The sequence below is a fragment of the Sinohyriopsis cumingii genome, chromosome 6, assembly GCF_028554795.1.
Source record: "Sinohyriopsis cumingii isolate HCF-2022 chromosome 6, ASM2855479v2, whole genome shotgun sequence".
NCBI lineage: Eukaryota > Metazoa > Mollusca > Bivalvia > Unionida > Unionidae > Sinohyriopsis > Sinohyriopsis cumingii.
The window spans coordinates 164,763,155-164,780,127 of NC_142966.1; the positions used below are offsets into that span (position 1 = coordinate 164,763,155).

The 16,973-nt window shown below is 34.0% G+C and overlaps 1 protein-coding gene across 3 annotated transcripts in view; it reads right to left on the reverse strand.

Moving 5' to 3' along the window:
- LOC149798459 (uncharacterized) overlaps nucleotides 1-16,973 on the reverse strand; it is a 134,147-nt gene that overhangs the window by 111,456 nt on the left and 5,718 nt on the right. For 2 of the 3 annotated variants that reach the window (XM_089963650.1, XM_089963651.1), the window contains exon 2: nucleotides 2,558-2,716. In XM_089963650.1, coding sequence (XP_089819776.1) covers nucleotides 2,558-2,716 — 159 coding nt within the window. Of the gene's footprint in view, nucleotides 1-2,557; nucleotides 2,717-11,705; nucleotides 11,874-16,973 lie in introns of those variants that run through there. The other variant, XM_089963652.1, reaches the window with a different exon arrangement.

Here is a 16,973-nt window from a genome sequence, read left to right on the forward strand (position 1 = left end):
ATTGATATATATATATATATATATATATATATATATATATATATATATATATATATATATATATATATATATATATATATATATATATATATATATATATAATTAGTTTCATCAATACAAATTAAAACAAACCTTTTGAAGACAGAACAAGAGGGAATGAAAAAACCTAAAATAGATAGGAATCTCGATCCAATGTGATACACAGAGGAAATATGCAAGCCTAGTCGTGAACAAAACGTTCTGTAGTTTTAATATGTTTTCCAAGTGACAAACCAGTAGTTCGATTTTGCTCCTTCGTTAGCTTGAGAGTCAAACTAACATAAACAGTTCAAGACTAAATTAAAATTAAATTTAAATTTAATTGCTTTAATTCAGTTAATAATATGTACCCTTTGATAACATACTTTTTACATAAGATAAATAATGTTCTTTGGATTCTGAATATTCTACATATATACAGATTGAAGTGTTGCTTAAACCTACTCTGCCGAGATACTACCAAAGCGAGCTGAAATTATTCCTTAGATTTGCCTCCATGATAGCTAGTTTTCTATCACCGTGCCTAAACGTTTCAAAGTATTTATTTCTTGAAGCATGGATCGTTTGAAGTCTCATAGCGACATACTCTGGCTTTTTAGGTATACAAGCAGAACACGATTACTAGATATAAATATCGTTGCAATTCCCATCAATAAATTTGATTTTGTTAGGTTTGACACGATTTCTAATCCTATGATATGTTATGCATGTCCCTCTGTAATACATATGGAGGAAGACGGCATCAGGAAGATACCAATTACCCACGGGACACTGTTGGTAAGCTTTTCAATATCCTGTTTGGTCGAACCGAGACTCATGCTAATATGAGATATGTCAGGGATCTCTAACTGCAAACGCATTAGACCACTCGGCCATCCGAGGATGCCCACCCTCATCAAGTAATGGTACTGTCATTGGATATTGCAAAAAGTTTAGGCAATGGAAGGGAGAAGTTTGCTCAGGGATTATTTATGACTGATGATATTTTGTGTATAATGCTTTGCTGACCCTAAAGTTTCGTAGATTAGGAGGTCATCTGGGAATGTATTGCCTAATATGTATACACAGAATAGAAATAACCCAAATATTATAAATTTTTAAACCACTATTTGGTTTTCAATATATTATTATTATTATTATTATTATTATTATTATTATTATTATTATTAATGAGAAAGGAGTGTTGCGCGGTTTACGAGATAAATTTGTATAAAAAAATTGTAAATGGGCATGATTCATTTATTTGCCATACAAATATAAACACGTGTCAGTCACATCAGATTGATGTGTGCTTTCATACAGGGAATACTATCTACGGTAATATATCCGATTACGTCGAGAAAGGTGATCGAAAGTATTTGAAACCATATCGGCACGCACATGAAATCAAGATAGTTTTCGTTCTGAGACGAGAACCCAACAAAACACGTGGCATTCGTATTAGCGCATAATTTCAGAACTCACCGTCACTTAGACGAAACAAGTAGCATTAATAATGCAATCAAAAGTTTGTTTCGGAAGAAAGAATCTGACTTGAAAAACATTATGTGAAGCCGGTTCCTGTGAAACTTCAATAATTACAGTAAAAGGACATTAACAGCAGTAAAAAAAATAATTTTGTATGCTAAAAATCTATAATATATGTGCCTATAAGCGTTAATCATAATACAGGATAAATATTCTGCGCATTTTATAAAACGTTTAAATTTCAGCGATTTGACAAATGTATGAAATTGTATAGCATCCAAGTATAATTTGGTTGCTTTGAATGGTCTCGTATATAACATTGTAGTACAGTTTTTAAAAATAAATGAACGGCATACATGAATATCGGTATGGAACCTGAGTTATTTTCTGTGTGAGTAACTCGATCCAATTAAATAAACGGAAGAGCACTAATGTAATTACGATGTCTCCTGATACTGTTTTCTCATATTCCTATAGGTATATGGTGTTGGTTTCCAGAGTACAGCACTGGTGCAAGACTAATCTATCCTACCTCACACGTTAACCTGGCTGGTTAAAAGTGTTGGCTATCTACTATGAGCATCGTGTCCACAGTTTATCCAGGATCTTCCCAATTTCCATTATAACTTGAACATTCTTCCATAGTAATCCAGATAGGTATTAATTGCAGCAGATATAATAACTACCACGAGTAGCGGTTAAGTGTCCTTCAAATTGATCAACCTACCAATATGAACTGCATTTTTAGTTCAATATCGAGTTGAGAAAAAAACTTTAGGAATTCAGTCCGCATTTTTCGTCCACAAAAGTTATAAAACATTCTCTCGTTAGTCTTTAGCATAGGATAAAAAAGTTCACCCTCGGGTGTAAGATGATGCGTCAGACGAGGCATATTGCCTGATACAAAACTCCGATCATCGAGTTGAATTTTCCTCTCCTCCACCAATGCATATAGAGGGTTATATACATTTCTACAATTATTTCTGATTTTATAGTACTTTGATTCAGCGGTTAAATCTCGTTTTCGCATATTTAGAATACGCGGACTTACCGTACTGACATCCGGATCCCATCCATCCACCATCACATTCACTATTGTTAGGACAAGCTCCTGTCACCCTGTCACACTGATCCGTTCGGCAGTGACACAGGTATTCACATGTTGGTCCAAAGCGAGCAAGATTATGATTCCCTTTGACACAGTCCTCGGCTGAAATATATGCAATTAAGTTTTAAACACTGACTATGCACAGATAAGGTGCATTAACATTTTTTAATGTTGCTAGAACACTGATGTGGTCGTCATTCTTGATAGGGCGGATGGGTTTTATACATGTATTTCTTTCCGTTGCTAGGGTTAAAACTTACAGACCTAAACAACGAATGTGAGTCTGCACAATTATATCTTGAGGCCTCCAAACATCATTGAATAAAGATATGAAAATTAGATTGTATATGTTAAAGCCAGCTGACACAGTATCACCAGTTAGTATTTTCATGACAAAATCAAGGCAGGTTTCAACATAGATAATTCGTAACGACAGGGACAGCTCAGTGTCTGTATAAAAGATATCGAATGCGTATGAGTTATAGTGAATTTATCAAACTAGCTAAATACATATCAGCCCATTTGCGAGAATTGATTTGAATAAAAATATAAAGTTAGACAATGAGTTTGATAAATTTAGTATTGAATCCTTACCCATTAGTTTATCACGCAGATATTTTTTAGAATGGTTTAGAATGGAACAAGTCTAGATAGAAAGAAAAATAAATATATTTCGGAATGACGTTCAATTCTGGCTCAGTTCGGCACCTTTAAATTCTTGCGCAAAAAATAATACATATCCAGTAGTGAATTAAATAAATAGTGGATAATTGGATCACTACTAACATTTAGAAGGAGATTTGTAATTAAAAATCACATTTCAAAGAGCAAATGTTCATCCAACCTTTCGAAAACGTGCCATGGACGTGACGTTGCAATAATGGATCATTCCCAAATTAATGTCACAAAGTACACTCGGTCATGTTAGCAGTAGTAGTTGTGGCGCCAAATACATAGATTTCAATGAGACTATACAACACTTCCATCGAAACTTGTGTGTCGATTCCCCCATGTACTTTGACCACATATGCTGTATTATATGGCAGAAGAAATAACATTCAATGTTGGATCTTTGGCTTTGGAACAATGGTATTATTGTATAACGTCCGACCTGCTAAAGCAGCCGTATCTGTCGAAATTCTTCTATTAAGATAGGTTTGATTTTGGGTTTGATTTTACTTCAATAATCTGACTTAAACCATGTTTGCATGACAACCTGCGTTTGTTTGAATTAACACTTTATTTTGAACAGTTGAATTTATAATAGCAAAGAGGATAAGCTCAATGAAATATTGGGTCGGAATGGACATTTGTTCATTTAGCAGAATTGTATCGTCTACATTGTTCCCATGCTTCGCCAAAAAGTTAAAATATTCTGTGGCATAGAGATGTGCTTGGCATATTTCTTTTTTGTAACGATGAATAGAGAATTAAAATACACTCATATTATCCTACATTATTCACAACATTCAATTATTTGCCTCTTAGAAATATAAACATGTCCCTTAAATTAGAAAAATTCCTCAAATCGTTTTTCAAGAATGAAAGGATATCGAGTATACTAATTTAAAAATATTCAGTTATTTTTCATCGTCTCTACCAGGTCCTTGAATATCAAACTATTGTTTAATATATCTTAAGCAAGATCATGTAGCATTATCCTGACAAAATCCAAGGACAAATTCAGTGAAACTGCAGCTCGATTCAATCGATACACAATTATTGTGATGCGAATGCGCCATACATGGTTTATGATAGCAAGAAACATATGCCGTAATATGTACTCATGACGAATATTACCTATTTGTCGGATCAGAATATGACCCTTACATATATTCTACTAGAAATTCGAAATCGGCAAATCACTTGTTCACTCATCATTTTCGTGTTTGGCCGCTGTTATGAAACTAAATCCAAAGACAAATAAAGCTAACAAAAGAGTAAAATGTAATGAACTCCTTTTTTTTGCTGTGGAATTTTCTTTTCTATTCGACACATGTTTGATGAATGCAAGTGAATACAAATCTGATTTTCATCGACAGTTTTCTAAGATTAAAAATCAGTTAATTATCCGATAACAAGTTTAAAGTTAATGATCCTATCGCGTCTGATATTGTTCTAATTTACGATAACTGTGTTGCATCTTAGGAAGTATTTTCAGAATGATTTCTGTTATTTAAATATGATTGCTCTATTTAACACAAAGATTAATATCGGGTTAGGGTAAATCATAATAATAATAATAATAATAATAATACTTCAAGCTATATTAAATGCTCGACAGTAATCTTACGTGCCTTGTGATTTTCCCTTGGATCGTAACCTTCAAACCGAGAGTTGAAGAAACTGACCAAAGCAGAGTGATTGAAGTTATGAATGGCCAAAGGAAGGTAGAGATACATTTATATTGGAGAAATCAAGTGAAAGGATTATGAGAAAACAATAAACAATTTGCAATTAGTGCCAAATGAACCTATGATAAGCACTTACATTACCTCTAAACAGCTGAGAGAGAGAGAGAGTTGATAGATTGATAAATAAGAATAAATCTTCGAGAATCCGTTAAATAAGAGAATTTCTAAACATTATATTTTATCGCACTTGATAGCCACTGCCAAGTCCTTATGGAACCGACGATGTAAGACTGTAACAAGATAACCGGGTGGGATTTCGGATTTACAACAGAACACTTTTGATGGTTATACAAAGACAATGTTTAATAACGAACGACATGAATGAGCAATTAATTTTGATTAATATGTGCGTGTATATGCTCCAAATATTTTATGAATTGACATACAACGCACGGACGTAATAACGAAAACAAATAAACGACCTTACACAGTACAAGAACAATGCGTGAATGAATCACAGTGATTTCACAATGAAAAGATCAATGCGTTTTACTCAAACAGTAAAACAAAATGTAGTTTTTTTTCCCTCATATATTAAACTGTATTCACTCAAATAGTGAAATTATGTAAACAAAAGGGACAGATATACAAATTATCTTAACAGTCCCAAAACCAAACTGTTTTACAAACCCCCCAAATTAGCCCACGGCTAAGCGATTACACGTATAGAGTCGGCCACCAGTCACACTGGTCAATCAAGCAGTCAGTATTCCATGTTGGTAAATCAAGCAATCAGCGCCCACCAATATCGGTCAGCAACGCCCGATCACCTGCTTCTCGACCAGCAACACCGTTTATTCAGCTCTACGGCTGCTATGTTCGACTTCTATGGCTAGCTCTGCAGCTTGCACCACGTCGACTCCGATCACTTCGATAACTCGGATCGCTTGAGTCACTCGGGTCACTCTGGTCAGTAGGGTCAGTCCGACAACTCCGAACACTCTGGTCATTCTGTGATCACTCGGGTCAGCTGAAAATACATATAACACCGTGTACTATGCGTGACACGGGCATATACGATAAAATGTAATGAGGTTGTATACGGTAAGTTATACAGTTTACATTATCTGCATAATTACAAAACAACAAATAGGTTCAGAAGTAAACCTGACCGTGCCCGACAAGAATCCTACGATACTAAACGTTTCTTAAAAATGCTGCATTATATTGATAATACAAACCCGTTGCTAGGTCACAAACAAGAATAGAAAATATTTGTATTATACTACGTAAACCGAAGTTGCAGAGGAAACATACAAAAATAAACGTGGTAGTGCAATAGTTATAACTTACACAAAATAAATTAATAATTTACATACCTCTACAGCTAAAGATGTGTAAGTTCTTAAAGTAGACCGCTCACTGACAAGACATTCCGTAATGTGAAGATTTAATCTGACGGCGAGGCATTTATACACAGACGAAGTCGTCATACATTGTCCGCGCGTGGAAGCATTCGTTTTTTCCCATTGAAAGCGCTTTGCACGTGAGGCATAGGATGAACCGAACTCACTATTATGAAATATTGTACAATATACATAAATTATCCACGGGTATCGTTGTAAACAAAAAACGAAACCTGAGTACATGTATTTAACAAATGAAAGGATTTACACAATTCCGTGAGAAAGAAAAAAAAGAACTTGTATAAAAACTGAACAATATTGCGTTTCTTTTTTTCCTTGAAATGTTTCCTTACCCTAAGAGTAACAAGTATCTTAATGGGATGTGCAATGTCAAATATTTGTCCCATTTATTTCGTCCTGAAGTGTAGTGGTAACAGGCATTATTGGGAAGAATAATATCAACATTGAATAAGTTGAACAGTAAATTAACTGTCAGGTGTATTTCATATAGTTGTTTTTACCAGGTCATTTCTCTCTATTGCCAATAAAAGGTTGTCGACAATATTAAACAAACGTTAAACAACTATTTTTATACATAATAGAACACGACGTTTCCACTAACGGAGTATTACTCAGTAAGAAGCATATGTTGGCCACGTTTCATGGTTTATGGTAGGATAGTATGTAAATAACATGGCACAAAATCCCCCGACTTCATGAGTTAAATGTTAAAAGGCTAAAATAAAAGCCAGTTATATATGAAATATTGGTGATAATGACCTTTTACTGTAAGGGTAACGAATTAATAAAGACACATACAATCGTATACGTTGACAGTCGTAGCACAAATAGAGCCTGATTAATGTCATTTTAAAAAAATGAAACATAAAGTCGGTGAAGTTTGAGATATCAATCTCAGTGACCTGCTTTGTGTTGAAAGTATAGAAGATGCATTACCTCACTATTTGTATTATGACAAGTATGACTATGTATGTATACAGGTGCAAATTAGTTGAGGAAATGAAAATATTACTCGGATAATGAGGAACTGCAAAAAATGATAATTCTTCTGCATTAAGAGTACAAATTAAAAAAGCAAAAACAGTGAATGCGATTTTATATATGAGTCTATGAAGGTTTGTAGGGAAAGCATGGTTGGAATAATTAATAGATAAATTAAAGTCTTTAGGTTAATTTCAAGCACAACAGACAGCCCTTTTAAATAAATGCTGTACCCATAATTCATCTTTCTTTGGTTGGTTGCGACAGCCAATAATTATTTTGACATTCTCAAATGACAAAACGTCTCAAACACAAACAAATAGTGACCTTGTGAATGATTATAGTTCACTATTATAGTTGCAAATGTATACTTCTGATATTTCCTCAGCGGTGCTGAGTTTGATAAATGTACCTTGCAGACACTCATGTACGCAAGAGCCAAACTGGTCGTTCATTTAAAGCTAAGTTTCGCCCTTTATCTCAGTGATTGTTTAACTAGAAAGTCGTTCGTCCAAGCAAAATTAATTTTCAGGGCTAATGGAAACAAGTGCAAGGCAATGTATAGGTTTAATTGTTATTAACTTATAAACTCAAGTCTTGTGTACTCTGTACCATAAAATGAAGTGTTTCTGTTTGTGTCTGTGCCAAGGGGCAAAACGACACATGATATGCAGATTTTATTCAACGTGTAATGTATAACCTGTTAGTTGACACAATATATATAACTCAACGTTTCACGTGCTCATTGATTTAAGTTTGTTGGCGTAATTACATAATTTCTGAAGCACTTTTATTTGTTCCCTTGATAATAAAAGTTAATTTCTTGTGACACTCCATTGCATATTATTACGGTCCAACGGATGCCACTAGCCGCAGATCCTGACACAGTGGCCAATGTGGAAACACTGTAAATGTCCATATGTCTCTTCATGCTACATTAGTGTATATGTGGCTATAAGGTAGGGATCATGATACGGGCAACTTGGAAGCAAAGGGCATGTCATCGACCTGATGGGTATGAACTAGAGTTTAAGATTGGAACTCAGGAGCATTTATTTATCCATCCCATTACATTTATATATATTGAGAAGATGGGAATCTTAACAGTTTTCATGTTGTGACCAAGGGACAAGATTCTTCCCTCCAGCAGTAAGATGCAGAGACTGTCTTAGATATGCATCTGATTCATCTCCCCAAGTCCTTCAAATGCAATATAATATTTTGGGTAGGGGTCTGGCATTTATTTTTAAAAACGAATTCCCTCACTCAGTACCTGGACAGAATTTCGCTTTCTTCATCATCGTATACTCATTATAGTATTTAAGAACAATTAATTTATCTTAAACAAAAATATAAAATATCACACCTAATCTACTCCTCCACCTACGAAACTTAAATGGTCATTACCCGCTAATAATAATGTGATATGTGGATATTAAATGTTGTATATGTTGCAACAAGAAAACACTGTAACTAAAGTTGGATAATTAAGATAGTTGACAGCCTGTACAAGATAATGTGTTGACTTTATAGAGCTCGTTGATTTAAATAGGAAGTGTTGACCTATAAGTCTACGATTTACAAGCTACACCATTGTTATAATAAACAGTTAAACTATGAGTGGGATGCAAGCACCACAGAAAAATATTTATCAAAGCAGGGTCTCATAAAAAATGACTTTATTATTTTTATGTAAACATAAAGCGCACATAATAAATGAAAGTATATTTAGTGGACTTGAGAAACTCAAAAGGAAAAAAACTGCTCTCGGGAAAAAACTTCGGATGATTCTTTGTCTTGTAAAGAAATATAAATACTTAACACATCAACATTACTAGTAAAAAAGTAAAAACTTATTTATTTTTGTTTGATTTTACAGAAATTGGATTTGTTCCTACTGTAATTCACCATGTCATATTTGGCCATCACAGTTCCATACGTAACACGTGTTGTACATGCAGTTTATGGTTCATAGCTAAACCTATATGCAAGATTCAAAATTAATGTTCGACAACACAAAATTCTTATACAAAAGCTAATTTTTAATTTTTGGTCATGAAGAATTAAACATGCTGTTATTATCATTAAACTTCTAACGTGACTAATCGGAAATTTCCGGACATCCTTTCATACAAAACTACCGGAACAGTGAAAAAGTCGTGTAGCAAGTAGCACTGCACGAGTCTAGCTTGTGGTAGATGGTTCCCTATTTCCAAAGACTAAAGAGTACTTGAAGGTGAAAATACTATAAGTAATATGCATATAATCAATAAATGACCTCACGTTTAATAGACCGTAATATTCCATTTCCGTGTTGTCGCTTGCTTTACATCAATAAGACTTTCAAATCTGAATATCAGCGCTCCACGCCATGCACCATAAAACATGGCCCAATTACTTGATACAAAGAAGTATTCTTATATCTAACTATGAAATACCTGCACATAATAATATACCGAAAATTAGTTATGTTACGAAATTAGGACGGTCCATTTTATGAAACTAATCCGTGCGATATTGAAGTCTCTTCAATATCATACATAATTACGTCTGCTCCTCACAACTGACTTATTACTCGGTTAAAGAAATATTTTCCGAACAGCGACTTCCCGTTATTAAATAATTAATCGCTGAACTCTTAAACAGTTATCGACGAAGACTTAAACACAGAAAGCAAATATCATATTTTTCACTGAATAATTTAACGCCCCGGTCTCAATGATGACACCTGTTAATGTTAAGATTTTCATCTACACTATTTAGGTATATATGACTTTTACAACAACTCTTACCAACACTAGAATCCTTTTCACTAGCCCCAATCTGCGCAATCTCATCCTTATCTCACGTGCCTAGGAGCCTATGGGAATTTATGTAATTTTCCTTTCTCTGGACACAATTGGAAAACAATGTTACCATTTACATTTTTTATGTAATTAGAAAACGTGGATGCACATTTTTATTTTCACGTCAAACTCAGTGTATACATTCACATTCGAACCCCTTAGCAATTTTATGCCCTAAGCGTATATTACATTTTGAATGCTTATATAGAACTTATTTACGCCGAAGTACGCATTACTTGATCCTTTAAAAAGAACTCCATATAAAATGACATATACCTTTCCATAGGCCAGTTAGCGACACTCACCTTTTCATTAGAAATTTCACTATGGACGATATGTGAATGTGAAGTGAAACCACGAAGTAGTGTAACGCACACAATACGGAGAAATATTTGCATGTCATATATTTCAGTCCATTAAACTTGAGATATTGGCCACGTAAGTAATTATCTCTCTTTCTTAGTTTATTTTTCTTTCTCATTTTTCAATATATATCCTCGTAATGTGTAGCTATTAGATTGTCCTATAGCCTCTTTTCAAATTTCATTTGTTTCTAAAGACTTCTCTCACAGAAGGATCAATATATCCAATAACAAAAGATAAGTTGGCTGTTTGACTACAGTAATCAATCACTGTTTTTAGTACTCACACGTGAGGCACACAGACCAAGATCACAAACATTTTTCTCCTATACTTCTTCCTAAGGGTGTGGCAAACATTGGTTTGGATATAAGCCCTCTTTTTACTGCTTAAAGGAAACTGTTGCTTCTTGAGACTATGATGGGTATGGTGTGATTGTGTATTTGGCTATAGTGCATAGTGAGCAATGGTGAATTGATGTTAAAACGGATAACCACCTACAACAAGAACTTTACTGTAAGTTTGAGTGTGAACGGTATTTTTCATTAGTATATGCATTTTTGGGATTTGGATAAACTGGAAAGTTACGCATTTAAATGAACATTAGAGAATACATAAGAAAAATAATTGTATACTGAAATTCATACTCCTTAAATCTTGATTTTGATCGATCATGTAATGATATAAACTTCGTTCCCTGTGATTATCGGTCTTTGTGCCGACAGAGGTAAGAATGTATACTTTTCTGTCTTACAATTAGAAATCAATCTTTTGGGACTTTTATAAACCGAGGGTGTTTACCTGTATGCATGCATGTATACCGAACTACTTTTCTGCCTAAATCAATACATACCTATATATAGAATTTGTTAAACAAGTTTTGCGTAATTCATATTTTACGTGAATAAGGTGGTCACGTTTATGTAAACAGATAGCTAATACTGGCTAGACGAATCTTGATGAGAAAATTTATTCTAACATAAAAAGTCATATTTTCGTGAAAGATTAATCTTGGTAAAAAATCATTAATGTAATAATATTCCCATAGTTATGTAAACATTAAAACCCAGTCAAAATCAGTCATGTGTGACAATCAGTATTCAAGGCACAGATGTACACATACCTTGACTTGACTGCACGGAGAAGCCTTAGATAACTGCCAGAAGCAGAAGTATCATTCTCCTTCGTTTTCTCCGTGTCTCTACATTAGAAATGAGTTACTATCTCTTGTATTATATACATTGTAATCTGTTACAATAGCGACAACATTATATCCTCAACACAACTGCACGCTTCGTCCCTTAACCGAACAGGAAGTAAATGTGCGCATGCCTCTATTATGCATTATTTAAGGCAAAGTTCTTTGTAATACAATCCATGTGATCTTTCCGTGCACTTACGCATTGTTGAGTTCTTCTTTGTGTGCAATTCGGATTGCAACGCTGATGGATTATTTTGGTAGTTTTGTAGGAAGCTAAAATATCTACCATTCGTTCTCTTATTCTTTCTCCACCAAAATATCTATCTATCTATCTCCATCTATGCATACATTCATACATACATACATACATACATACATACATGCATGCATGCATGCATGCATGCATACATACATACATACATACATACATACATACATACATACATACATACATTTCATCGGAGACAAAAAGGACAGGCGTAAATGTGTAATTTTATATAATTCAACATTTTTGGGGTCCATGGACGAGATCAATTTTGCCCCGCCCGCCGCCAGTCCACAGATTTAACTCGTTATTCCATGTAGTTCATGAGAAGGAAGCTCCGACGTCACACCCCTTACAAAGTCGTACTAAAAAACATTTATCTGAATTTTAAATGAAATGGAATGTATAGACATTAAAAAGAATACGTTTTCGTTATTACTGCGTTCTTTTTCTGGGCCATCATATGAGACATAGGGGAGGGGGTGGTGAATAATGATCCAGTGGATGGTATTTTTATTTCAGACATTTATGCATAATGAATTGATTATTTTTCTTATACTTCTAAAGGAAAAAGGTGTATGGTCAACCTTTAAACATTTCGACACTTATTGATTATTGTCCTTAAAGTAGAGCATACCATTTTGCTTTAGTAACTGATTATAAATGATGAGCAAACACATTTTAGTATTTATGAAACAACGGTACAGACTGCAAATGTAATGGCAACACACGGCGTCCGAATTGTCTATTGTAGATGGCCTGCACAATTATTCAGATATGAACAGGCCTCTCCAATCAATACGATTATTCGAGACGGACATAAAATCACAAATGATTCTTCGCTAGACAGAAGACTCTAACCGCCATGTTGGTGCAAGATGCATAATGTTTGTTTCGTTTTGATTACGTCAGTAGAAGTTCAGTGCATGTTAGTCCTAATATGACTTTTACTGAGATACAACAACTAACCCATGAACCTATGTTATAAGGTTTCTACAAGACTAAGCCCAGTTGGAACAGCGGTATTTATTTAAAGGAACCAATCAATGAACGAAATTCGTCAGCCCTCTAGTGTTTCCATTCACACATACATTTACTCTCCATGTATATTCCTGTACCTTTATACAGACAGGTACGAACTATTTATGATTAGATTCTGGGACAATATGCAATTTTTCTTAAAATCTTATACTTTCGTTCTATTAAATAGTTCTATAACAAAGATCCATCATGAGAAAATGAAACAATTGTCCATACGAAGTAATTACATATAACACAATTTCATTATATATATATATATATATATATATATATATATATATATATATATATATATATATATATATATATATAAGCTCTCTAAAATTAATTTAAGACGGATTTAAACAAGACAAATTGCATATCACAGGTGGCTCAGGGAATCATCCATCATAATGTATTTATATTTTCCTAGTCGTGCAACTATTTTCTCACGTAGTCATACATAATATGAACTGTTTTGTAAGTTAACTATGAAGAAAAAGACAACTATTCAACCCATCTTGCAATGTATATTTGATTTGATATATATTTGATTAAATTTAATTTTTTTTATTCATTTATATTCCAATGCATGATATTGTAATGCAGTTTTATTTACTGGAGTTGACATTGTCTAGAATCTCAGTTCCGTTCAGTTAGACCTGACTGTTTTTTGTAAACAACTAATAATAGAAACTTTGTATCCAATGCTGACTTAGTTCCTGACCTTGATTCAGAACCAGTAAGAGTCGAAGTAAAGGCATATTTTTAATTCTTTCTCAGAGTAAAATGCATAAAGTGAAATCGAGGCCATATTTCACGAATAATGTAACAATTGTTACAAACTCTGCTTTTCTTCCAGAGGAATGTAATATAGTATTATTATTATTATATAGGGAACCAATATGCAATGAAAACTTTACAAAATAATTTGTTAAGAAACGATGTAATATGACTATATAAATTTGAAATCATATTGACTTATATGTAAAACAAAACCTGATACATGTAAGTGTAATTATCACTCAACACCAATATGGCCGGGATATTATGAGAGACAATTGCTTAAACAGTTATATTGGAGGAAGCAAAAAGATTCCAGTTATCAAAAGCCGATGAAATGGACTTATAAAGGAAATAGTGCTATTGATGCCAAAGAAAGTTCTGATGCTGGCTTGAGGACAACAAAGTATCAAGCCTAATAAGATATACTAGATTTCTGAGTATTGATATGTCAAATAGCAAAAGAGCAGAAAGTAAGACAGATGTTGTCTGAGTTTAAATAGTATGTTGTTAAAACTATCCCCGAAAAAAGTGATAAGTTAAAACAATAAAGAAATCAGAAAATTCTCTGGTTGAAACAAATTGGATTGCTCAGCCATCTGAGGATCTACACAAACCTTAACAGAATTGTTAAAGTACCTATACCATTTGTATATGACATTATTAGGACGATACGCACGCGACTCAGTTTAGTTTTGTTTTATTTGAACTGTGTTAATAAGTAGCTTAGCTCTTTTGATGTAGCTTTCATAATTCATTTTTTTTTGTCTCTCTCCCAACCTCAGTTTTTCAACCCCGTGGAGTTTTAGTGACTCTAACCACAACGCTGCTTATTGCAGTTGTAGTTACATGCATGCTGTGAAAATATAATATGTTGCTATTGTTGTAGATTCCCAAACTCATGGCATCTTATATATCATTAAGCGTATATATACAATTATTTCTTTTCTTCTCTTTGTCTTCTAATACCATACAGTTTGTTTACATCCTTGCATTCGTCTCCGCCAACAGCTCCAGATACCGCGACTAAACCAAATGTAGGAAGAATTGCTCCTAACGCAGGCAATACCCACGAAACAATGAATTTTACGAATGACAAAATACCGTTAATACAGCTTCCTTAATTGGCCAACTCCTCTTTCTTATCTTCTATAAACAACAATGTAACAATCGCTTTTCATCAAGGATGATTAAATGAATAGTTCATTTATGAAACATTCAGCGCTGCCATAAAATTTTCTTTGTTTTAATTGTATCTTTATCGGTAGATTCATTTTAGTGTAAGGTCTGACAATTGCATCTGTATAGTGATGTTACATTTTAGCCACTTACTTAAGTCGTTTTTGTTCTTTGTTGTAGGGTTTAATGACATTTTTCAGCACAAGATAGGCTATATAAGGCGGCCAGTATAAATGGTGGAGGCAGAACCGAGGAAAACCCAGGAAAGAACCACCGACCCACGAGGGGCTACTGGCATGCTTTCTCACATACCTACATAGGCCGAACTTGAGACTCGAACCCCCACAGACAGAGGCCACTCTGGGCCCGCTTTTGCTTAATGATATATATTAAATCAGTATATAGTACTATTCAACTTTCACCTAATTACATTTTTATTATATGTCAACCATTCAACCTAACATAATAAATGCAATATGAACCAAGCTGCAACTGTGAGAGATATAGCAATATATAAATTTATTTGTTATCAGGTAACCAATTATTGAAGACGTTCCAATGTCAGTATGTGTATTTACTACATTCATTAACATCTTATACCTCGTTTTCATATTTAGGTTTTCTTTTTTACATATAGGATATTGAACTAAATTGATGCCCACCAAATATTTGTCTACATGAGCATTATCAAAATCATTTTTTGTAAGTGTTTGTCGTATTTAGTAACAGCTTGGATTGCACCCAAGACCTGTGTCTGGCAATTTTTTTCAAATGAATTTGTAATTAGCCTCAATGTATTTAAAAAACGTTATTATGATATTGTTGCTGGAAACAGTGATTTTCTTTCCATGTATGATTTATTGTAAAAACAATCTAATGTGTATCCTAAATCCATTACTAATCTCAATGATGACCCTGTACTGTGCATCCCAAAAAAATCTTTTATTGACCCTATAACGACTATGTCATTAATCCACATTATAGATTTATCTCCTCGAGTTCGGTTGTTTTTGCGAAAGATGGAACGACCCATGGCATACATAGAGCTAGTCGTGAAATTACAAACTGACAATTATTAGTAACAACACGAGGTTCAACAGTATGTTTCATGCGACATAATACTTGATTGTACTCTCGGCAAAATCCGAATATTGTGCTAAGCGGCATTATCATTGTTGTTTTATTTGAGCTATCTGTACATTTTCATCGTTTAGCGTAACCCTCATTACAGATTTTATTTCTGGCATTTATTATTATGATTGCGATGGCCAGCTTTTAATTTGTTTCCCATGCAGCACTTGGTGCGGTAACACCAAGAATATTACACGCGGCAGTCAACGAGGCTCTTACAGCAACAAGAGCTGCAGCTGCAGATGATGCATCAATATTTATTTCAGCAGCATCTACAATAAAAAATTTCCTTGCCAAAACTAGATCAGCAGCATTATCAGCACCAGGAGCAATCGCGTTATTGTACATGCAACAATCCGTTGCGACAGCTCTAGTTCCTGTATCTTTGAACCATAGGTTATTTATTCCAACAGATCGTGAGTAGTCGTCTCTGAAAGACAAAACGTTAAGAATAGTATTTGCTGCATGGAAATATCTTCTACGGTTTTATTAGCTAGTAGATATCTAGCGCTTTTGAACAATCTCCAACCGTTATTCACGAGTGATACTTGAGTACCAGCAGCAATATTACCAGGTGCTGTACGAACTGGTGCTGTCATTAGGCATCCCTGTACTTCAAGTACGGCTTTATGAGACAGTGTAAACACTTCTACATCGCGTGTATTAAACGTAATGATGCAATGTTTGTTATTATCATTTGATATTTCATAGAGATACTCAATGAACTCGTATTATATTGATGATGTGTATTATGTCGATGATGTATCTGTACTTATTTATGTAATGTTTGACAGACATTTTTTATTTGTAAT